The 21,175-nt window shown below is 68.0% G+C and overlaps 1 protein-coding gene across 1 annotated transcript; it reads left to right on the forward strand.

The window, feature by feature from the left end:
- The first annotated feature begins 298 nt into the window (after nucleotides 1-298).
- LOC128809051 (deleted in malignant brain tumors 1 protein-like) lies at nucleotides 299-20,072 on the forward strand. Its single transcript, XM_053980745.1, has 33 exons — nucleotides 299-389; nucleotides 2,305-2,625; nucleotides 2,714-3,034; nucleotides 3,098-3,400; nucleotides 3,474-3,788; nucleotides 3,903-4,271; nucleotides 4,347-5,339; nucleotides 5,493-5,588; nucleotides 5,802-5,885; nucleotides 6,120-6,260; nucleotides 6,445-6,549; nucleotides 7,063-7,338; nucleotides 9,501-9,824; nucleotides 9,913-10,599; nucleotides 10,673-10,987; nucleotides 11,103-11,471; nucleotides 11,547-11,855; nucleotides 11,943-12,314; nucleotides 12,375-12,539; nucleotides 12,689-12,784; nucleotides 13,018-13,101; nucleotides 13,336-13,660; nucleotides 14,642-14,799; nucleotides 15,654-16,182; nucleotides 16,392-16,620; nucleotides 16,665-17,037; nucleotides 17,126-17,446; nucleotides 17,510-17,812; nucleotides 17,886-18,200; nucleotides 18,316-18,684; nucleotides 18,760-19,527; nucleotides 19,609-19,752; nucleotides 19,906-20,072. Exons 1-33 carry the CDS (start codon nucleotides 320-322, stop codon nucleotides 20,070-20,072), a joined length of 10,116 nt encoding a protein of 3,371 aa, XP_053836720.1. The 5' UTR covers nucleotides 299-319.
- The last annotated feature ends 1,103 nt before the right edge of the window (nucleotides 20,073-21,175 follow it).

Here is a 21,175-nt window from a genome sequence, read left to right on the forward strand (position 1 = left end):
GGCCATGGCCCCTGCCTGCGGCACGTCGTGCTCCAGGAGGTTCCCGATCTTCGGGGCGGGCTGCAGAGCCCGGAGGGCGTCCAGATCCTGCAGCAGGGCCTGGCTGAAGCCGTCCGTGCTCAGCCTGGAGGTGCAGGAGGCAGGAGAAGAGGAGAAGGTGCTGGAGCTTGTGGGGAGGCAGGGAGGTGCAGCCGCAGCCGCGATGCCGGTGCGGCCCTGCCTGTCCCGCAGGCTCCGCTGCCCGGCTCGGGAATGCCGGGCACGGGAGGGGCCGTGGCAGGGCCCTCACTCACCCGAGGCTCCGCAGCGGGCAGGCGGGATGCCGGAGCTGCTGGCGGAGCTGCAGGAGGCCGTGGGCTCCCAGCTGGGTGTCACTCAGGCCCAGGCAGGTGAGACGGGGCCCCTGCAGCAGCCGCGCAGCCAGGGCTGGGCAGGAGGCGCCCGACAGGCGGCAGCTGCCCAGCCTGTGGGAGCGAGGGAAACAGGGAAGGAGGGCTTTGGCCTCTGCTCGCTCAGCTGCTCCAGGTGGGAAGGGCGGAGCAGTGGCTGAGGTCCTCGCAGCAGCAGGGGCTGGTGCGGCGGCAATAGCGCAGCCCAAAGAGAGGCCTCGGGAAAGAGGTCCCCCAGAGGTATCCGTGGACTCGGAGAGCTCCTGTCCCCTGTGGCCGGGGCAGCTGGCAGGCATGCAGCCAGGCAGGCACCCGCTGCCCTCCTGTTGTGACCCCCACCGACCTGGCCCGCTGTGAGCTCCGTGCGGTGCGTGCGTGTGTGAGCGGAGCAGCCCCGGACAGTGCCCGGTGCCGCAGTGCCCGGCAGCGCGGGGGGATGGGGCAGGGCAGCTCCTCCCGCCGCCGCACAGCGAGGGACCGGGACGTTCTGCCCGCGGGGAATTGCTGCGGTGCCGCTGGCTGGGGAGCAGCTGCAGTTCCAGCTGCTGCGTCTGCTGTGCGGGGGAGCGCGGGACGGGAGTCCGGGAAGTGGCCATCGTTTGCCTAAGGAAGGGCCGGGGAAAGCGTGATCCCGGCCAGGTGAGGGACGCTGAGAGTGACTGCGGGATACGGGGATCAGGGGGAAGAGAGACTTGAGTTTGGAGTTTTGTGTGCTTGCAAAGTGTGGGGCTCAAAGCCCTTTTCCATTTCCTGGGACAGTCCTGGGAGGAACCAGTTGGGGTTGTTTCTGTATTGCTGCGGTAGCAGCACGAGGATTTCCGGGGGGAGAGAAATGCGACTGTGCCTTGGGAAAGCTGGGCTGAAAGGGGTGAGGAAAGGTGAGGTCTGGATGTCGGAGCGGGTGTTCCGGGAAGCTCCGGGGCCAGCGGGAGTCCAAGGAGAGGCGGAGCTGGAAGGGGCGTCGGTGTCAGCAGTGCAAGTGGATGCGTGCGTTGGGAATGTGGTGCCAGAGAGTGCGGTGGAGGGAGAGAGCGGGCAGTTTGCTGCGGAGCGCGGCTGCCGAGCTGCAGGGGGACGGAGCGGCGGGGCAGGGGCGGCGGAGCCGCGGCGTTATCGGCGGCGGCGCAGGTGTCGGGAGGCGCGTGCGGTCGCCGGCGACGCCGGGAGCCGCCGGGGGGTAACCGCCTCCTTCCTGCGCTGGCGGCGAGGCGAGCGCGGGGCCGCAGCTGCGGCGGCAGCGCCATGTGCCAGCGCCGCCGCGAGGGACCGGGGAGCTGGCACCTGGCAGCCCCGCGCGGAGCCGGGGGCTGCTGGCACCCCCCGCGGGGGCTCCGAGCCGCCGGGAGGGGAGCGCCCCGAGGATGGGGGCTTTGAGCTTTGCAGGTGCCCGAGCTAGATGTGGTCCCGAGGTAGCTCTTGCAAGGATGTGGGCTGCAGGCTGTCACCGCCATCACGATGGCTCTTGTCGGGCTCCGGAGCAGCATTGGAGGCCCGGGGGATGGAAGGGGGATAGAAGGGCCCCCGCAGGGCAGGTGCTGTGGGGGGGGGCTGTCTCTCCCCGGGGACATCCGGGTGGCAGCCCACTGTGGCGAGGTGTGTGACGCCAGAAGCGCAGGCAAGGCTCATATTTGGGCACGGAGCAGGTTATTGGAGGCCGCGGCCCCGCAGCCGGGAGATGAGGGGCCTGATAAAGGCTGCCCTGGTGCTGCTGCCTGCATTGGCTCGGGCGCAGGTGTGCGAGAGCTGCCCCGGCTGCGCTGGGTCGGGGCCGGTGGCCATGGGGCCGGTGGCCATGGGGCCGGTGGCGGCGCTGGGGCTGCTGGTGTGCGTGCGGCTGTGTGCGGGTGAGTGGCGGGCGGGCGGGAGCGGGGCCCGCGGCGGTGGCGGGCCCGGCTCAGCAGCCTCCGTGCCGCAGGCTCCGGGGAGCTGCGTCTGGTGGGCGGCGGCGGGCGCTGTGCCGGGCGCGTGGAGGTGAAGCACGGCGGTGAGTGGGGCTCCGTGTGCGTCTACGACTACGACGTGGAAGCTCTCTGGGCCGTGGTGGTGTGCCGGCAGCTGGGCTGTGGGCGGGTGGCCAGGGCGTCCCCGTACGCCCCGTTCGGGCAGGGCAGTGGGCGGATCTGGCTGCAGCCCTTCTACTGCCGAGGGACCGAGGATACGCTGGAGGAGTGTCCGCACTTCGGATGGGGACGCCACTTCTGCGGCCACGAGCGGGACGTGGGAGTGACCTGCACAGGTGAGGGGACACGCTGGCTGTGCTGGGCCAGCCACCTTGTGCTGGTGCACCGTGGGCAGGTCTGAGCTGAGGCGGTGTCCCTGTGCAGATGCCGTGGAGCTGAGGCTGGCGGGCGGCAGCAGTGCCTGTGCTGGGAGGGTGGAAATGAAGCTGCAGGGACAGTGGGGCTCGGTGGCAGACGACATCTGGGACATGGAGGACGCCGAGGTGGTTTGCCAGCATGTGGGCTGTGGCTCGGCTTCCGGTGCCTACTACGCCCGTGACACCTTCGGTTTAGGTGTTGGGCTCATCAGCCTGGTCCGGGTGGACTGCAGTGGGAAGGAGGCCACACTCTTGGACTGCACCATCCGTGGCTGGGGACCCTATAACAGCAGCATTCATGACTTGGACACTGCCGTTGTCTGCCAAGGTAGGAGCTGGGCTTGGGGGGGACGGGGCACTTCCTGCACATCTCTTGACACTGCTCCTGCAGGGTTCTCCCGGCTAGTCGGAGGTGATGGAGCCTGTGCCGGGCGTCTGGAGGTGCGTCAGGGCCGGGCCTGGGTCGGTGTCTGTGAGGATCAGGTGGACATGAAGGCGGCCCAGGTGGTGTGCAGGGAGCTGGGCTGCGGTGAGGCGCTCGCCATCCCTGGCCGTGCTGGATTTGGGAGAGGATCAGGATCATTCTTGGACAGGGGCTTCCAGTGCAATGGCAGCGAGCCCCTCCTCAGTGCCTGTGCCCGGCGTCCGGCCCACAGGCAGGGCTGCACCGGCCCTGCCAGCGTCACCTGCTCGTGTAAGTGCTGGGGAGACCGGGGGCTGTTGGGGTGCCTGCGCCATGGCCCCCCTCAACGCCCTTCCTGCCACAGCCTACACGGGCTTCCGGCTGGGCAACAGCAGCTCGGGATGCTCCGGGCGAGTGGAGGTGGCGGTGCGGGGCACGTGGGGATCCGTCTGCGCCAGCGAGTGGGACCTGGCCGACGCGCACGTCCTGTGCCGCCAGCTGGGCTGCGGCCGCGCCTTCAGCGTGCCCCCGGGAGGCTCCTTCGGCAGCGGGGAGGGGCCGCTGCGGCCGGACGCCTTCGGCTGCAGCGGGAGCGAGCGGCACCCGGGCGAGTGCCCCGTGGCCGTGCTGGGGAAGCCGCCCTGTGCGCCGGGAAACGCCGCTGCCGTCAACTGCTCAGGTGTGCGAGGCGGCTCTGTGAGGAGCCTGAAGGGCTGCTGGGCCCTTCCATAAACCCGGAGCAGAGGGTGTCGGGATACTTTGGGATGAAGGGCTGAGTCCGACCATTTCATAGGCAGTGCCGAGTCCCTGCGGCTGGTGGAAGGTGAGACCCGGTGCGATGGGTTTCTGGAGATGGCCGTAAGCACCGGGGCGTGGCACCGTGTACCAGGAGAGGTTTCGCCCGTACGGAATTTCAGCAAAGTGTGCTGGGAGCTGGGCTGTGGAGGACTGGACAGGACTGATGCTGTCCATGGTCAGATCTACCTGTCGGATGTCAACACGACGGAGAGGCCCATGACAGAACGGGTGATTCCAACCATCATGGACACGACCCCCAATGTGACCACTGGGACAATTAGCGATGATAATTTTGGGAATGAAAGGGAGTTTGTTACGACTACAGCAGCTGACATCCCTCATGGGAGCTACACTGTGTGCTCAGGTGGGTGTTGTGAGAGGGGCCGGAGGTGGCGGTGCCCCAGGCAGCCACCCCAGCCCATGCCTTGCGTGGCCACAGGCAGCCGGCAGGTGAGGCTGGTGGGGAGCTCTGGGCGCTGTGCCGGGCGCGTGGAGGTCTATTCCGGTGGCAGCTGGAGCTCCGTGTGCCAGGAAGGCTGGGACCTGCAGGACGCCGCCGTTGTCTGCCGGCAGCTGGGCTGTGGCAGGGCACTGGATGCGCCGAGCTCGGCGCGCTCAGGTGCCGTCCCGGGGCCGCTGTGGCCGTACATCCCCGACTGCTCCGGGTCCGAGGAGTCTCTCTGGGAATGCGGGCGCACGGAACGGCGCCAGTGCGGGCGCGGCGGCGGGGCAGGGGCCGTCTGCTCAGGTCAGTGCCGGGCACCCCCAGATCAGGGCCCAGCAGAGGCCCCGGGGGGTTCCTGGCCGTGCCGTGACCCCCCTGCACCCCTTGCAGAGCAGCTCCTCGTGCAGCTGGCAGGAGGCCACGGGCGCTGCCGGGGCTACCTGGAGGTGTCCTACAACGGCACCTGGGGCCGCGTGTGCGCCAGCGGCACCAGCAGCGGCACCGCCGCCGCCGTCTGCCGCCAGCTGGGCTGTGGGGACCGGGGCTCGCTCTCACCTGTCCCCTCCCAGCAGCCACCCCTTGCGTGGCTGGCCTGGGTGGGCTGTGAGGACGGGGCCCGCTCGCTCTGGGGGTGCCCCTCGGCCCCCTGGCACCTGCAGAGCTGTGGCACCGACGGGTACGCACAAGTGGAGTGTGAGGAGGACAGTGATGGCACCTCTGATGGACACAGCGCCCCATATCCAGAGGGTGCCACCAGCACAGGTAGCTCTGCCCGTGCCTGCATCCCCCACAGCGGGCTGGCTGGGATCCCCCTCCCCTCAGTGCCTGCCCGTGTCCCCACAGGTGTCCCCAGCAGAACGCCCTCAGCAGTGGCCCTGGGGACTGTGCCTGTGCCCACTGTGCTGTGCGTGGTGCTGGGGACGCTGCTGTGCCTGTCCCTGGGTGCCCTGGCCCTGCTGCTGTGCCGTGCCCGTGCCCGACGCCGAGGTGGGTGCCGGTGGGTGGGGGTGGGTGGGGACAGATCCGCTTTGGGGGTCCAGGGGCTCCTGTCCTGTGGAACAGCTCAGAAGTTGGCCAGGGGTGATCCCGGTGCCACCCACAGGGCCCAGGGCCCCAGGTAAGTGCTGCATCTCATTCCAGGCCCTGGCAAAGCTGCAGATGCCACCTCCAATGCTATTTACGAGGAGCTGGATTACAAAGCCATGCCAGAGTACCAGGAGGTGCCCACTCCCCCAGGTGGGTGACGCCCTTGTGCCCCAGCTGTGTCCAGAGTGAAGGCTCTGCCTGACAGCCCCACGGCAGCTTGAGGTCCTGGTGGCCCTGCTGCGGCTCCTGGCCATGGGCTGTGGGTGTCCCTCGGTGCCACAACAGCCCCGCTCTGTAGGGTGAGGTTCTGTCACCTGCGGTGCCACTTGAGGCCAGCCCCAAGTCCCTGTTTGTCCCCTGCAGGTTCCCTGTCGGAGGGATGGGTGAAGAAGCTGCCGTATTACACCGGGGACAGCGTGGAGGGGAGTGACACCGAGGCAGCGCCAGGTAGGGCCACAGGGCCCGAAGCCAGCAGGGAGAGCTGGGGAGAGGGGACACACCCGGGCTGGGTGGGGGGCAGAGGGGACAATTGCCCCCTTGTTAGTGCAGCGAAACATCGCCTTTCCCTGTGGGACCACAGGGCCTCCAGCAGGTGCCCAGTGGAAAGGCTGGAGGAGATGGCACAGCCAGAGCCCGGCCAGGGACACTGGTCACTGCCATGGCCCCCTCTGCTTTTCCCAGATCCCCCTGCCCAGCCCGAGCAAGGAAGCCCGGATGGCTACGACGATGCCCTGGATGTGCCACAGGAGGCCCCTGCTCCCAGCACGGGGGACATCTCTGAGGGAGTGGCACGGCAGAAGTGGATCTGTGTCCTCCCCACAGGTAAGAGGGCTCACAGCTGCCCTGTCCCCTCTGCAGAGCCACTCCATGGCAGGGTTTGGCTCTGGGGGCGGGCAGGGCCCCAGCAGCAGATCCATGGGTGCTGTGGTCAGATCCCAGGCGGGGTCTGTCAGGGGGGACACGGAGCTGCCTGCCCCCTCAGACACCTTTCCGTGCTGTCCCCAAGGTGGGATCTCGTCCCCTCCAAGTTCCCCAGGAGCCACCAGGGACCCCACGGATCAGCCCCCTGGGCACATGGACTATGATGATGTGGGCTGCAGCGCCCTGGGAACACTGCCATGAGGATGTCCTGGCCATGCCACAGCCCTGGGGACACGTGTGTGGCAGTGTGGTGGGGCCCTGCCCATGGAAGTCAGCCCTCGCTGTCCAGCACTGCAGGAAAGCAGCTCCTGTGTAGGGATTTTCTTTGATTTCAGTGTGAATTTCCCTTTTTTCCTATTAAAATCCAAACTGGTCAGAGACTCACTCCCAGGCCTGCGACCTCATTTCTGGGCCTTGCCCTTCTGTCCTGGGTCCATCAGACATTCCTTGGGAACAAGGGGGCAGGAAGTGGAACAACAGACACATCCCTGAGAATGGTGGGCTGAGGGGGAAGAGCACAGGAGGATTGCTGGGATTGTCTGCAGGGCCTTTATTTATCAGTGGCAAATGCACAGAACTGTTGCCAGCAAGAGCGAGGGGAAAAGGGAGAGGGCAGGAGGCGGAGCCCAGCCCGCAGATGCAGCAGGATCTCCTCCCTGTGCCCCGCGGGTGGGGCAGGCTCAGCCCCACTCTCAGCACTGAGGGCTGGGCTGGGAATGGCTCTGGTTGTTGGAAGGACTTGTCCTAAAGGAGGGGAGGTCTCCTGAAGGAGGGGAGCGCCTTCCTGCCCCCCTGCAGCACCCCGCGGTGGCAGGGCAGCCGGGCCATGGCCCCTGCCTGCGGCACGTCGTGCTCCAGGAGGTTCCCGATCTTCGGGGCGGGCTGCAGAGCCCGGAGGGCGTCCAGATCCTGCAGCAGGGGCTGGCTGAAGCCGTCCGTGCTCAGCCTGGACGTGCAGGAGGCAGGAGAAGAGGAGAAGGTGCTGGAGCTTGTGGGGAGGGAGGGAGGGAGGGAGGTGCAGCCGCAGCCGCGATGCCGGTGCGGCCCTGCCTATCCCGCAGGCTCCGCTGCCCGGCTCGGGAATGCCGGGCACGGGAGGGGGCCGTGGCAGGGCCCTCACTCACCCGAGGCTCCGCAGCGGGCAGGCGGGATGCCGGAGCTGCTGGCGGAGCTGCAGGAGGCCGTGGGCTCCCAGCTGGGTGTCACTCAGGCCCAGGCAGGTGAGACGGGGCCCCTGCAGCAGCCGCGCAGCCAGGGCTGGGCAGGAGGCGCCCGACAGGCGGCAGCTGCCCAGCCTGTGGGAGCGAGGGAAACAGGGAAGGAGGGCTTTGGCCTCTGCTCGCTCAGCTGCTCCAGGTGGGAAGGGCGGAGCAGTGGCTGAGGTCCTCGCAGCAGCAGGGGCTGGTGCGGCGGCAATAGCGCAGCCCAAAGAGAGGCCTCGGGAAAGAGGTCCCCCAGAGGTATCCGTGGACTCGGAGAGCTCCTGTCCCCTGTGGCCGGGGCAGCTGGCAGGCATGCAGCCAGGCAGGCACCAGCTGCCCTCCTGTTGTGACCCCCACCGACCTGGCCCGCTGTGGGCTCCGTGCGGTGCGTGCGTGTGTGAGCGGAGCAGCCCCGGACAGTGCCCGGTGCCGCAGTGCCCGGCAGCGCGGGGGGATGGGGCAGGGCAGCTCCTCCCGCCGCCGCACAGCGAGGGACCGGGACGTTCTGCCCGCGGGGAATTGCTGCGGTGCCGCTGGCTGGGGAGCAGCTGCAGTTCCAGCTGCTGCGTCTGCTCTGCGGGGGAGCGCGGGACGGGAGTCCGGGAAGTGGCCATCGTTTGCCTAAGGAAGGGCCGGGGAAAGCGTGATCCCGGCCAGGTGAGGGACGCTGAGAGTGACTGCGGGATACGGGGATCAGGGGGAAGAGAGACTTGAGTTTGGATTTTTGTGTGCTTGCAAAGTGTGGGGCTCAAAGCCCTTTTCCATTTCCTGGGACAGTCCTGGGAGGAACCAGTTGGGGTTGTTTCTGTATTGCTGCGGTAGCAGCACGAGGATTTCCGGGGGGAGAGAAATGCGACTGTGCCTTGGGAAAGCTGGGCTGAAAGGGGTGAGGAAAGGTGAGGTCTGGATGTCGGAGCGGGTGTTCCGGGAAGCTCCGGGGCCAGCGGGAGTCCAAGGAGAGGCGGAGCTGGAAGGGGCGTCGGTGTCAGCAGTGCAAGTGGATGCGTGCGTTGGGAATGTGGTGCCAGAGAGTGCGGTGGAGGGAGAGAGCGGGCAGTTTGCTGCGGAGCGCGGCTGCCGAGCTGCAGGGGGACGGAGCGGCGGGGCAGGGGCGGCGGAGCCGCGGCGTTATCGGCGGCGGCGCAGGTGTCGGGAGGCGCGTGCGGTCGCCGGCGACGCCGGGAGCCGCCGGGGGGTAACCGCCTCCTTCCTGCGCTGGCGGCGAGGCGAGCGCGGGGCCGCAGCTGCGGCGGCAGCGCCATGTGCCAGCGCCGCCGCGAGGGACCGGGGAGCTGGCACCTGGCAGCCCCGCGCGGAGCCGGGGGCTGCTGGCACCCCCCGCGGGGGCTCCGAGCCGCCGGGAGGGGAGCGCCCCGAGGGCGGGGGCTTTGAGCTTTGCAGGTGCCCGAGCTAGATGTGGTCCCGAGGTAGCTCTTGCAAGGATGTGGGCTGCAGGCTGTCACCGCCATCACGATGGCTCTTGTCGGGCTCCAGCAGCAGCGTTGGAGGCACGGGGGATAGAGGAAGGGGGATAGAAGGGCCCCCGCAGGGCAGGTGCTGTTGGGGGGGGGGCTGTCTCCCCCCGGAGACATCCGGGTGGCAGCCCACTGTGGCGAGGTGTGTGACGCCAGAACCACAGGCGAGGCTCATATTTGGGCACGGAGCAGGTTATTGGAGGCCGCGGCCCCGCAGCCGGGAGATGAGGGGCCTGATAAAGGCTGCCCTGGTGCTGCTGCCTGCATTAGCTCGGGCGCAGGTGTGCGAGAGCTGCCCCGGCTGCGCTGGGTCGGGGCCGGTGGCCATGGGGCCGGTGGCCATGGGGCCGGTGGCGGCGCTGGGGCTGCTGGTGTGCGTGCGGCTGTGTGCGGGTGAGTGGCGGGCGGGCGGGAGCGGGGCCCGCGGCGGTGGCGGGCCCGGCTCAGCAGCCTCCGTGCCGCAGGCTCCGGGGAGCTGCGTCTGGTGGGCGGCGGCGGCGGGCGCTGTGCCGGGCGCGTGGAGGTGAAGCACGGCGGTGAGTGGGGCTCCGTGTGCGTCTTCGACGGCGACAGGGAAGCTCTCTGGGCCGTGGTGGTGTGCCGGCAGCTGGGCTGTGGCCGGGTGGCCAGGGCGTCCCCGTACGCCTCGTTCGGGCAGGGCAGTGGGCGGATCTGGCTGCAGCCCTTCTACTGCTTGGGAACCGAGGATACGCTGGAGGAGTGTCTACACTTGGGATGGGGACGGCACTTCTGCGGCCACGAGTGGGACGTGGGAGTGACCTGCACAGGTGAGGGGACACGCTGGCTGTGCTGGGCCAGCCACCTTGTGCTGGTGCACCGTGGGCAGGTCTGAGCTGAGGCGGTGTCCCTGTGCAGATGCCGTGGAGCTGAGGCTGGCGGGCGGCAGCAGTGCCTGTGCCGGGAGGGTGGAGGTGAAGCTGCAGGGACAGTGGGGCTCGGTGGCAGACGACAACTGGGACATGGAGGACGCCGAGGTGGTTTGCCAGCAGCTGGGCTGTGGCTCGGCTTCCGGTGCCTACTACGCCCTTGACACATTCGGTTTAGAGGGCTGGCTCATCAGCCTGGCCCTGGTGGACTGCAGTGGGAACGAGGCCACACTCTTGGACTGCAAAATCCGTGGCTGGGGACCCTATAACAGCAGCATTCATGAGTTTGACACTGCCGTTTTCTGCCAAGGTAGGAGCTGGGCTTGGGGGGGACGGGGCACTTCCTGCACATCCCTTGACACTGCTCCTGCAGGGTTCTCCCGGCTAGTCGGAGGTGATGGAGCCTGTGCCGGGCGTCTGGAGGTGCGTCAGGGCCGGGTCTGGGTCGGTGTCTGTGAGGATCAGGTGGACATGAAGGCGGCTCAGGTGGTGTGCAGAGAGCTGGGCTGCGGTGAGGCGCTCGCCATCCCTGGCCGTGCTGGATTTGGGAGAGGATCAGGATCATTCTTGGACAGGGGCTTCCAGTGCAATGGCAGCGAGCCCCTCCTCAGTGCCTGTGCCCGGCGTCCGGCCCACAGGCAGGGCTGCACCGGCCCTGCCAGCGTCACCTGCTCGTGTAAGTGCTGGGGAGACCGGGGGCTGTTGGGGTGCCTGCGCCATGGCCCCCCTCAACGCCCTTCCTGCCACAGCCTACACGGGCTTCCGGCTGGGCAACAGCAGCTCGGGATGCTCCGGGCGAGTGGAGGTGGCGGTGCGGGGCACGTGGGGATCCGTCTGTGCCAGCGAGTGGGACCTGGCCGACGCGCACGTCCTGTGCCGCCAGCTGGGCTGCGGCCGCGCCTTCAGCGTGCCCCCGGGAGGCTCCTTCGGCAGCGGGGAGGGGCCGCTGCGGCCGGACGCCTTCGGCTGCAGCGGGAGCGAGCGGCACCCGGGCGAGTGCCCCGTGGCCGTGCTGGGGAAGCCGCCCTGTGCGCCGGGAAACGCCGCCGCCGTCAACTGCTCAGGTGTGCGAGGCGGCTCTGTGAGGAGCCTGAAGGGCTGCTGGGCCCCTCCCTAAACCCGGGAGCAGAGGGTGTCGGGATACTTTGGGATGAAGGGCTGAGTCCGACCATTTCATAGGCAGTGCCGAGTCCCTGCGGCTGGTGGAAGGTGAGAGCCGGTGCGATGGGTTTCTGGAGATGGCCGTAAGCACCGGGGCGTGGCACCGTGTACCAGGAGAGGTTTCGCCCGTACGGAATTTCAGCAAAGTGTGCTGGGAGCTGGGCTGTGGAGGACTGGACAGGACTGATGCTGTCCATGGTCAGATCTACCTGTCGGATGTCAACACGACGGAGAGGCCCATGACAGAACGGGTGATTCCAACCATCATGGACACGACCCCCAATGCGACCACTGGGACAATTAGTGATGATAATTTTGGGAATGAAAGGGAGTTTGTCACGACTGCAGCAGCTGACATCCCTCATGGGAGCTACACTGTGTGCTCAGGTGGGTGTTGTGAGAGGGGCTGGAGGTGGCGGTGCCCCAGGCAGCCACCCCAGCCCATGCCTTGCGTGGCCACAGGCAGCCGGCAGGTGAGGCTGGTGGGGAGCTCTGGGCGCTGTGCCGGGCGCGTGGAGGTCTATTCCGGTGGCAGCTGGAGCTCCGTGTGCCAGGAAGGCTGGGACCTGCAGGACGCCGCCGTTGTCTGCCGGCAGCTGGGCTGTGGCAGGGCACTGGAGGCGCCGAGCTCGGCGCGCTCGGGCGCCATCCCGGGGCCGCTGTGGCCGTACATCCCCGACTGCTCCGGGTCCGAGGAGTCTCTCTGGGAATGCGGGCGCACGGAACGGCGCCAGTGCGGGCGCGGCGGCGGGGCAGGGGCCGTCTGCTCAGGTCAGTGCCGGGCACCCCCAGATCAGGGCCCAGCAGAGGCCCCGGGGGGTTCCTGGCCGTGCCGTGACCCCCCTGCATCCCTTGCAGAGCAGCTCTCCGTGCGGCTGGCAGGAGGCCACGGGCGCTGCCGGGGCTACCTGGAGGTGTCCTACAACGGCACCTGGGGCCGCGTGTGCGCCAGCGGCACCAGCAGCGGCACCGCCGCTGCCGTCTGCCGCCAGCTGGGCTGTGGGGACCGGGGCTCGCTCTCGCCTGTCCCCTCCCAGCAGCCACCCCTTGCGTGGCTGGCCTGGGTGGGCTGTGAGGACGGGGCCCGCTCGCTCTGGGGCTGCCCCTCGGCCCCCTGGCACCTGCAGAGCTGTGGCACCGACGGGTACGCACAAGTGGAGTGTGAGGAGGACAGTGATGGCACCTCTGATGGACACAGCGCCCCATATCCAGAGGGTGCCACCAGCACAGGTAGCTCTGCCCGTGCCTGCATCCCCCACAGCAGGCTGGCTGGGATCCCCCTCCCCTCAGTGCCTGCCCATGTCCCCACAGGTGTTCCCAGCAGAACGCCCTCAGCAGTGGCCCTGGGGACTGTGCCTGTGCCCACTGTGCTGTGCGTGGTGCTGGGGATGCTGCTGTGCCTGTCCCTGGGTGCCCTGGCCCCGCTGCTGTGCCGTGCCCGTGCCCGACGCCGAGGTGGGTGCCGGTGGGTGGGGGTGGGGACAGATCTGCTTTGGGGGTCCAGGGGCTCCTGTCCTGTGGAACAGCTCAGAAGTTGGCCAGGGGTGATCCCGGTGCCACCCACAGGGCCCAGGGCCCCAGGTAAGTGCTGCATCTCATTCCAGGCACTGGCAAAGCTGCAGATGCCACCTTCGATGCTATTTACGAGGAGCTGGATTACAAAGCCATGCCAGAGTCCCAGGAGGTGCCCACTCCCCCAGGTTTGTGCCCACTCCCCCAGATGGGTGCCCCTTTTGTGTCCCGGCTGTGTCCAGAGTGAAGGCTCTGCCTGACAGCCCCACGGCAGCTTGAGGTCCTGGTGGCCCTGCTGCAGCTCCTGGCCATGGGCTGTGGGTGTCCCTCGGTGCCACAACAGCCCCGCTCTGTAGGGTGAGGTTCTGTCACCTGCGGTGCCACTTGAGGCCAGCCCCAAGTCCCTGTTTGTCCCCTGCAGGTTCCCTGTCGGAGGGATGGGTGAAGAAGCTGCCGTATTACACCGGGGACAGCGTGGAGGGGAGTGACACCGAGGCAGCGCCAGGTAGGGCCACAGGGCCCGAAGCCAGCAGGGAGAGCTGGGGAGAGGGGACACACCCGGGCTGGGTGGGGGGCAGAGGGGATAATTGCCCCCTTGTTAGTGCAGCGAAACATCGCCTTTCCCTGTGGGACCACAGGGCCTCCAGCAGGTGCCCAGTGGAAAGGCTGGAGGAGATGGCACAGCCAGAGCCCGGCCAGGGACACTGGTCACTGCCATGGCCCCCTCTGCTTTTCCCAGATCCCCCTGCCCAGCCCGAGCAAGGAAGCCCGGATGGCTACGACGATGCCCTGGATGTGCCACAGGAGCCCCCTGCTCCCAGCACGGGGGACATCTCTGAGGGAGTGGCACGGCAGAAGTGGATCTGTGTCCTCCCCACAGGTAAGAGGGCTCACAGCTGCCCTGTCCCCTCTGCAGAGCCACTCCATGGCAGGGTTTGGCTCTGGGGGCGGGCAGGGCCCCAGCAGCAGATCCATGGGTGCTGTGGTCAGATCCCAGGCGGGGTCTGTCAGGGGGGACACGGAGCTGCCTGCACCCTCAGACACCTTTCTGTGCTGTCCCCAAGGTGGGATCTCATCCCCTCCAAGTTCCCCAGGAGCCACCAAGAACCCCACGGATCAGCCCCCTGGGCACATGGACTATGATGATGTGGGCTGCAGCGCCCTGGGAACACTGCCATGAGGATGTCCTGGCCATGCCACAGCCCTGGGGACACGTGTGTGGCAGTGTGGTGGGGCCCTGCCCATGGAAGTCAGCCCTCGCTGTCCAGCACTGCAGGAAAGCAGCTCCTGTGTAGGGATTTTCTTTGATTTCAGTGTGAATTTCCCCTTTTTTCCTATTAAAATCCAAACTGGTCAGAGACTCACTCCCAGTCCTGGGACCTCATTTCTGGGGCCTGCCCTTCTGTCCTGGGTCCATCAGACATTCCTTGGGAACAAGGGGGCAGGAAGTGGAACAACAGACACATCCCTGAGAATGGTGGGCTGAGGGGGAAGAGCACAGGAGGATTGCTGGGATTGTCTGCAGGGCCTTTATTTATCAGTGGCAAATGCACAGAACTGTTGCCAGCAAGAGCGAGGGGAAAAGGGAGAGGGCAGGAGGCGGAGCCCAGCCCGCAGATGCAGCAGGATCTCCTCCCTGTGCCCCGCGGGTGGGGCAGGCTCAGCCCCACTCTCAGCACTGAGGGCTGGGCTGGGAATGGCTCTGGTTGTTGGAAGGACTTGTCCTAAAGGAGGGGAGGTCTCCTGAAGGAGGGGAGCGCCTTCCTGCCCCCCTGCAGCACCCCGCGGTGGCAGGGCAGCCGGGCCATGGCCCCTGCCTGCGGCACGTCGTGCTCCAGGAGGTTCCCGATCTTCAGGGCGGGCTGCAGAGCCCGGAGGGCGTCCAGATCCTGCAGCAGGGCCTGGCTGAAGCCGTCCGTGCTCAGCCTGGGCGTGCAGGAGGCAAGAGAAGAGGAGAAGGTGCTGGAGCTTGTGGGGAGGGAGGGAGGGAGGGAGGGAGGTGCAGCCGCAGCCGCGATGCCGGTGCGGCCCTGCCTGTCCCGCAGGCTCCGCTGCCCGGCTCGGGAATGCCGGGCACGGGAGGGGCCGTGGCAGGGCCCTCACTCACCCGAGGCTCCGCAGCGGGCAGGCGGGATGGCGGAGCTGCTGGCGGAGCTGCAGGAGGCCGTGGGCTCCCAGCTGGGTGTCACTCAGGCCCAGGCAGGTGAGACGGGGCCCCTGCAGCAGCCGCGCAGCCAGGGCTGGGCAGGAGGCGCCCGACAGGCGGCAGCTGCCCAGCCTGTGGGAGCGAGGGAAACAGGGAAGGAGGGCTTTGGCCTCTGCTCGCTCAGCTGCTCCAGGTGGGAAGGGCGGAGCAGTGGCTGAGGTCCTCGCAGCAGCAGGGGCTGGTGCGGCGGCAATAGCGCAGCCCAAAGAGAGCCCTCGGGAAAGAGGTCCCCCAGAGGTATCCGTGGACTCGGAGAGCTCCTGTCCCCTGTGGCCGGGGCAGCTGGCAGGCATGCAGCCAGGCAGGCACCCGCTGCCCTCCTGTTGTGACCCCCACCGACCTGGCCCGCTGTGGGCTCCGTGCGGTGCGTGCGTGTGTGAGCGGAGCAGCCCCGGACAGTGCCCGGTGCCGCAGTGCCCGGCAGCGCGGGGGGATGGGGCAGGGCAGCTCCTCCCGCCGCCGCACAGCGAGGGACCGGGACGTTCTGCCCGCGGGGAATTGCTGCGGTGCCGCTGGCTGGGGAGCAGCTGCAGTTCCAGCTGCTGCGTCTGCTGTGCGGGGGAGCGCGGGACGGGAGTCCGGGAAGTGGCCATCGTTTGCCTAAGGAAGGGCCGGGGAAAGCGTGATCCCGGCCAGGTGAGGGACGCTGAGAGTGACTGCGGGATACGGGGATCAGGGGGAAGAGAGACTTGAGTTTGGAGTTTTGTGTGCTTGCAAAGTGTGGGGCTCAAAGCCCTTTTCCATTTCCTGGGACAGTCCTGGGAGGAACCAGTTGGGGTTGTTTCTGTATTGCTGCGGTAGCAGCACGAGGATTTCCGGGGGGAGAGAAATGCGACTGTGCCTTGGGAAAGCTGGGCTGAAAGGGGTGAGGAAAGGTGAGGTCTGGATGTCGGAGCGGGTGTTCCGGGAAGCTCCGGGGCCAGCGGGAGTCCAAGGAGAGGCGGAGCTGGAAGGGGCGTCGGTGTCAGCAGTGCAAGTGGATGCGTGCGTTGGGAATGTGGTGCCAGAGAGTGCGGTGGAGGGAGAGAGCGGGCAGTTTGCTGCGGAGCGCGGCTGCCGAGCTGCAGGGGGACGGAGCGGCGGGGCAGGGGCGGCGGAGCCGCGGCGTTATCGGCGGCGGCGCAGGTGTCGGGAGGCGCGTGCGGTCGCCGGCGACGCCGGGAGCCGCCGGGGGGTAACCGCCTCCTTCCTGCGCTGGCGGCGAGGCGAGCGCGGGGCCGCAGCTGCGGCGGCAGCGCCATGTGCCAGCGCCGCCGCGAGGGACCGGGGAGCTGGCACCTGGCAGCCCCGCGCGGAGCCGGGGGCTGCTGGCACCCCCCGCGGGGGCTCCGAGCCGCCGGGAGGGGAGCGCCCCGAGGGCGGGGGCTTTGAGCTTTGCAGGTGCCCGAGCTAGATGTGGTCCCGAGGTAGCTCTTGCAAGGATGTGGGCTGCAGGCTGTCACCGCCATCACGATGGCTCTTGTCGGGCTCCAGCAGCAGCGTTGGAGGCCCGGGGGATGGAAGGGGGATAGAAGGGCCCCCGCAGGGCAGGTGCTGTGGGGGGGCTGTCTCCCCCCGGAGACATCCGGGTGGCAGCCCACTGTGGCGAGGTGTGTGACGCCAGAAGCGCAGGCGAGGCTCATATTTGGGCACGGAGCAGGTTATTGGAGGCCGCGGCCCCGCAGCCGGGAGATGAGGGGCCTGATAAAGGCTGCCCTGGTGCTGCTGCCTGCATTGGCTCGGGCGCAGGTGTGCGAGAGCTGCCCCGGCTGCGCTGGGTCGGGGCCGGTGGCCATGGGGCCGGTGGCCATGGGGCCGGTGGCGGCGCTGGGGCTGCTGGTGTGCGTGCGGCTGTGTGCGGGTGAGTGGCGTGCGGGCGGGAGCGGGGCCCGCGGCGGTGGCGGGCCCGGCTCAGCAGCCTCCGTGCCGCAGGCTCCGGGGAGCTGCGTCTGGTGGGCGGCGGCGGCGGGCGCTGTGCCGGGCGCGTGGAGGTGAAGCACGGCGGTGAGTGGGGCTCCGTGTGCGTCTACGACTACGACGTGGAAGCTCTCTGGGCCGTGGTGGTGTGCCGGCAGCTGGGCTGTGGCCGAGTGGCCAGGGCGTCCCCGTACGCCCCGTTCGGGCAGGGCAGTGGGCGGATCTGGCTGCAGCCCTTCTTCTGCCGAGGCGCCGAGAATACGCTGGAGGAGTGTCGGCACTTCGGATGGGGACGGCACTTCTGCGGCCACGAGCGGGACGTGGGAGTGACCTGCACAGGTGAGGGGACACGCTGGCTGTGCTGGGCCAGCCACCTTGTGCTGGTGCACCGTGGGCAGGTCTGAGCTGAGGCGGTGTCCCTGTGCAGATGCCGTGGAGCTGAGGCTGGCGGGCGGCAGCAGTGCCTGTGCTGGGAGGGTGGAGGTGAAGCTGCAGGGACAGTGGGGCTCGGTGGCAGACGACAGCTGGGACATGGAGGACGCCGAAGTGGTTTGCCAGCATCTGGGCTGTGGCTCGGCTTCCGGTGCCTACTACGCCCGTGACACCTTCGGTTTAGAGGGCTGGCTCGTCAGCCTGGCCCTGGTGGACTGCAGTGGGAACGAGGCCACACTCTGGGACTGCACCATCCGTGGCTGGGGACACTATAACAGCAGCTTCCATTATTGGGACACTGCCGTTGTCTGCCAAGGTAGGAGCTGGGCTTGGAGGGGAAGGGGCACTTCCTGCACATCCCTTGACACTGCTCCTGCAGGGTTCTCCCGGCTAGTCGGAGGTGATGGAGCCTGTGCTGGGCGTCTGGAGGTGCGTCAGGGCCGGGCCTGGGTCGGTGTCTGTGAGGATCAGGTGGACATGAAGGCGGCCCAGGTGGTGTGCAGGGAGCTGGGCTGCGGTGAGGCGCTCGCCATCCCTGGCCGTGCTGGATTTGGGAGAGGATCAGGATCATTCTTGGACAGGGGCTTCCAGTGCAATGGCAGCGAGCCCCTCCTCAGTGCCTGTGCCCGGCGTCCGGCCCACAGGCAGGGCTGCACCGGCCCTGCCAGCGTCACCTGCTCGTGTAAGTGCTGGGGAGACCGGGGGCTGTTGGGGTGCCTGCGCCATGGCCCCCCTCAACGCCCTTCCTGCCACAGCCTACACGGGCTTCCGGCTGGGCAACAGCAGCTCGGGATGCTCCGGGCGAGTGGAGGTGGCGGTGCGGGGCACGTGGGGATCCGTCTGCGCCAGCGAGTGGGACCTGGCCGACGCGCACGTCCTGTGCCGCCAGCTGGGCTGCGGCCGCGCCTTCAGCGTGCCCCCGGGAGGCTCCTTCGGCAGCGGGGAGGGGCCGCTGCGGCCGGACGCCTTCGGCTGCAGCGGGAGCGAGCGGCACCCGGGCGAGTGCCCCGTGGCCGTGCTGGGGAAGCCGCCCTGTGCGCCGGGAAACGCCGCCGCCGTCAACTGCTCAGGTGTGCGAGGCGGCTCTGTGAGGAGCCTGAAGGGCTGCTGGGCCCCTCCCTAAACCCGGGAGCAGAGGGTGTCGGGATACTTTGGGATGAAGGGCTGAGTCCGACCATTTCATAGGCAGTGCCGAGTCCCTGCGGCTGGTGGAAGGTGAGAGCCGGTGCGATGGGTTTCTGGAGATGGCCGTAAGCACCGGGGCGTGGCACCGTGTACCAGGAGAGGTTTCGCCCGTACGGAATTTCAGCAAAGTGTGCTGGGAGCTGGGCTGTGGAGGACTGGACAGGACTGATGCTGTCCATGGTCAGATCTACCTGTCGGATGTCAACACGACGGAGAGGCCCATGACAGAACGGGTGATTCCAACCATCATGGACACGACCCCCAATGCGACCACTGGGACAATTAGCGATGATAATTTTGGGAATGAAAGGGAGTTTGTCACGACTGCACCAGCTGACATCCCTCATGGGAGCTACACTGTGTGCTCAGGTGGGTGTTGTGAGAGGGGCCGGAGGTGGCGGTGCCCCAGGCAGCCACCCCAGCCCATGCCTTGCGTGGCCACAGGCAGCCGGCAGGTGAGGCTGGTGGGGAGCTCTGGGCGCTGTGCCGGGCGCGTGGAGGTCTATTCCGGTGGCAGCTGGAGCTCCGTGTGCCAGGAAGGCTGGGACCTGCAGGACGCCGCCGTTGTCTGCCGGCAGCTGGGCTGTGGCAGGGCACTGGAGGTGCCAAGCTCGGCGCGCTCAGGTGCCGTCCCGGGGCCGCTGTGGCCGTACATCCCCGACTGCTCCGGGTCCGAGGAGTCTCTCTGGGAATGCGGGCGCACGGAACGGCGCCAGTGCGGGCGCGGCGGCGGGGCAGGGGCCGTCTGCTCAGGTCAGTGCCGGGCACCCCCAGATCAGGGCCCAGCAGAGGCCCCGGGGGGTTCCTGGCCGTGCCGTGACCCCCCTGCACCCCTTGCAGAGCAGCTCTCCGTGCGGCTGGCAGGAGGCCACGGGCGCTGCCGGGGCTACCTGGAGGTGTCCTACAACGGCACCTGGGGCCGCGTGTGCGCCAGCGGCACCAGCAGCGGCACTGCCGCTGCCGTCTGCCGCCAGCTGGGCTGTGGGGACCAGGGCTCGCTCTCACCTGTCCCCTCCCAGCAGCCACCCCTTGCGTGGCTGGCCTGGGTGGGCTGTGAGGACGGGGCCCGCTCGCTCTGGGGCTGCCCCTCGGCCCCCTGGCACCTGCAGAGCTGTGGCACCGACGGGTACGCACAAGTGGAGTGTGAGGAGGACAGTGATGGCACCTCTGATGGACACAGCGCCCCATATCCAGAGGGTGCCACCAGCACAGGTAGCTCTGCCCGTGCCTGCATCCCCCACAGCGGGCTGGCTGGGATCCCCCTCCCCTCACTGCCTGCCTGTGTCCCCACAGGTGTCCCCAGCAGAACGCCCTCAGCAGTGGCCCTGGGGACTGTGCCTGTGCCCACTGTGCTGTGCGTGGTGCTGGGGACGCTGCTGTGCCTGTCTCTGGGTGCCCTGGCCCTGCTGCTGTGCCGTGCCCGTGCCCGACGCCGAGGTGGGTGCCGCTGGGTGCCGGTGGGTGGGGACAGATCCGCTTTGGGGGTCCAGGGGCTCCTGTCCTGTGGAACAGCTCAGAAGTTGGCCAGGGGTGATCCCGGTGCCACCCACAGGGCCCAGGGCCCCAGGTAAGTGCTGCATCTCATTCCAGGCCCTGGCAAAGCTGCAGATGCCACCTCCAATGCTATTTACGAGGAGCTGGATTACAAAGCCATGCCAGAGTCCCAGGAGGTGCCCACTCCCCCAGGTGGGCGCCGCCCTTGTGCCCCAGCTGTGTCCAGAGTGAAGGCTCTGCCTGACAGCCCCACGGCAGCTTGAGGTCCTGGTGGCCCTGCTGCGGCTCCTGGCCATGGGCTGTGGGTGTCCCTCGGTGCCACAACAGCCCCGCTCTGTAGGGTGAGGTTCTGTCACCTGCGGTGCCACTTGAGGCCAGCCCCAAGTCCCTGTTTGTCCCCTGCAGGTTCCCTGTCGGGGGGATGGGTGAAGAAGCTGCCGTATTACACCAGGGACAGCGTGGAGGGGAGTGACACCGAGGCAGCGCCAGGTAGGGCCACAGGGCCCGAAGCCAGCAGGGAAAGCCCACCCCGGGCAGGGGTGGGGTCTGAGGGGACAATAGCCCCCTTGTTAGTGCAGCGAAACATCGCCTTTCCCTGTGGGACCACAGGGCCTCCAGCAGGTGCCCAGTGGAAAGGCTGGAGGAGATGGCACAGCCAGAGCCCGGCCAGGGACACTGGTCACTGCCATGGCCCCCTCTGCTTTTCCCAGATCCCCCTGCCCAGCCCGAGCAAGGAAGCCCGGATGGCTACGACGATGCCCTGGATGTGCCACAGGAGCCCCCTGCTCCCAGCACGGGGGACATCTCTGAGGGAGTGGCACGGCAGAAGTGGATCTGTGTCCTCCCCACAGGTAAGAGGGCTCACAGCTGCCCTGTCCCCTCTGCAGAGCCACTCCATGGCAGGGTTTGGCTCTGGGGGCGGGCAGGGCCCCAGCAGCAGATCCATGGGTGCTGTGGTCAGATCCCAGGCGGGGTCTGTCAGGGGGGACACGGAGCTGCCTGCCCCCTCAGGCACCTTTCTGTGCTGTCCCCAAGGTGGGATCTCGTCCCCTCCAAGTTCCCCAGGAGCCACCAAGAACCCCACGGATCAGCCCCCTGGGCACATGGACTATGATGATGTGGGCTGCAGCGCCCTGGGAACACTGCCATGAGGATGTCCTGGCCATGCCACAGCCCTGGGGACACGTGTGTGGCAGTGTGGTGGGGCCCTGCCCATGGAAGTCAGCCCTCGCTGTCCAGCACTGCAGGAAAGCAGCTCCTGTGTAGGGATTTTCTTTGATTTCAGTGTGAATTTCCCCTTTTTTCCTATTAAAATCCAAACTGGTCAGAGACTCACTCCCAGTCCTGGGACCTCATTTCTGGGGCC

This window comes from Vidua macroura, chromosome 6, assembly GCF_024509145.1.
Source record: "Vidua macroura isolate BioBank_ID:100142 chromosome 6, ASM2450914v1, whole genome shotgun sequence".
Taxonomy (NCBI): domain Eukaryota; kingdom Metazoa; phylum Chordata; class Aves; order Passeriformes; family Viduidae; genus Vidua; species Vidua macroura.

Coding starts and splice junctions, on each gene's coding strand:
- LOC128809051 (XM_053980745.1), top strand. CDS start 320: ATGCCGGAGCTGCTGGCGGAGCTGCAGGAGGCCGTGGGCTCCCAGCTG. Junction 9,825..9,912: donor CGTGGGAGTGACCTGCACAG/GTGAGGGGACAC, acceptor GTCCCTGTGCAG/ATGCCGTGGAGCTGAGGCTG. Junction 17,813..17,885: donor TGCCAGCGTCACCTGCTCGT/GTAAGTGCTGGG, acceptor TTCCTGCCACAG/CCTACACGGGCTTCCGGCTG.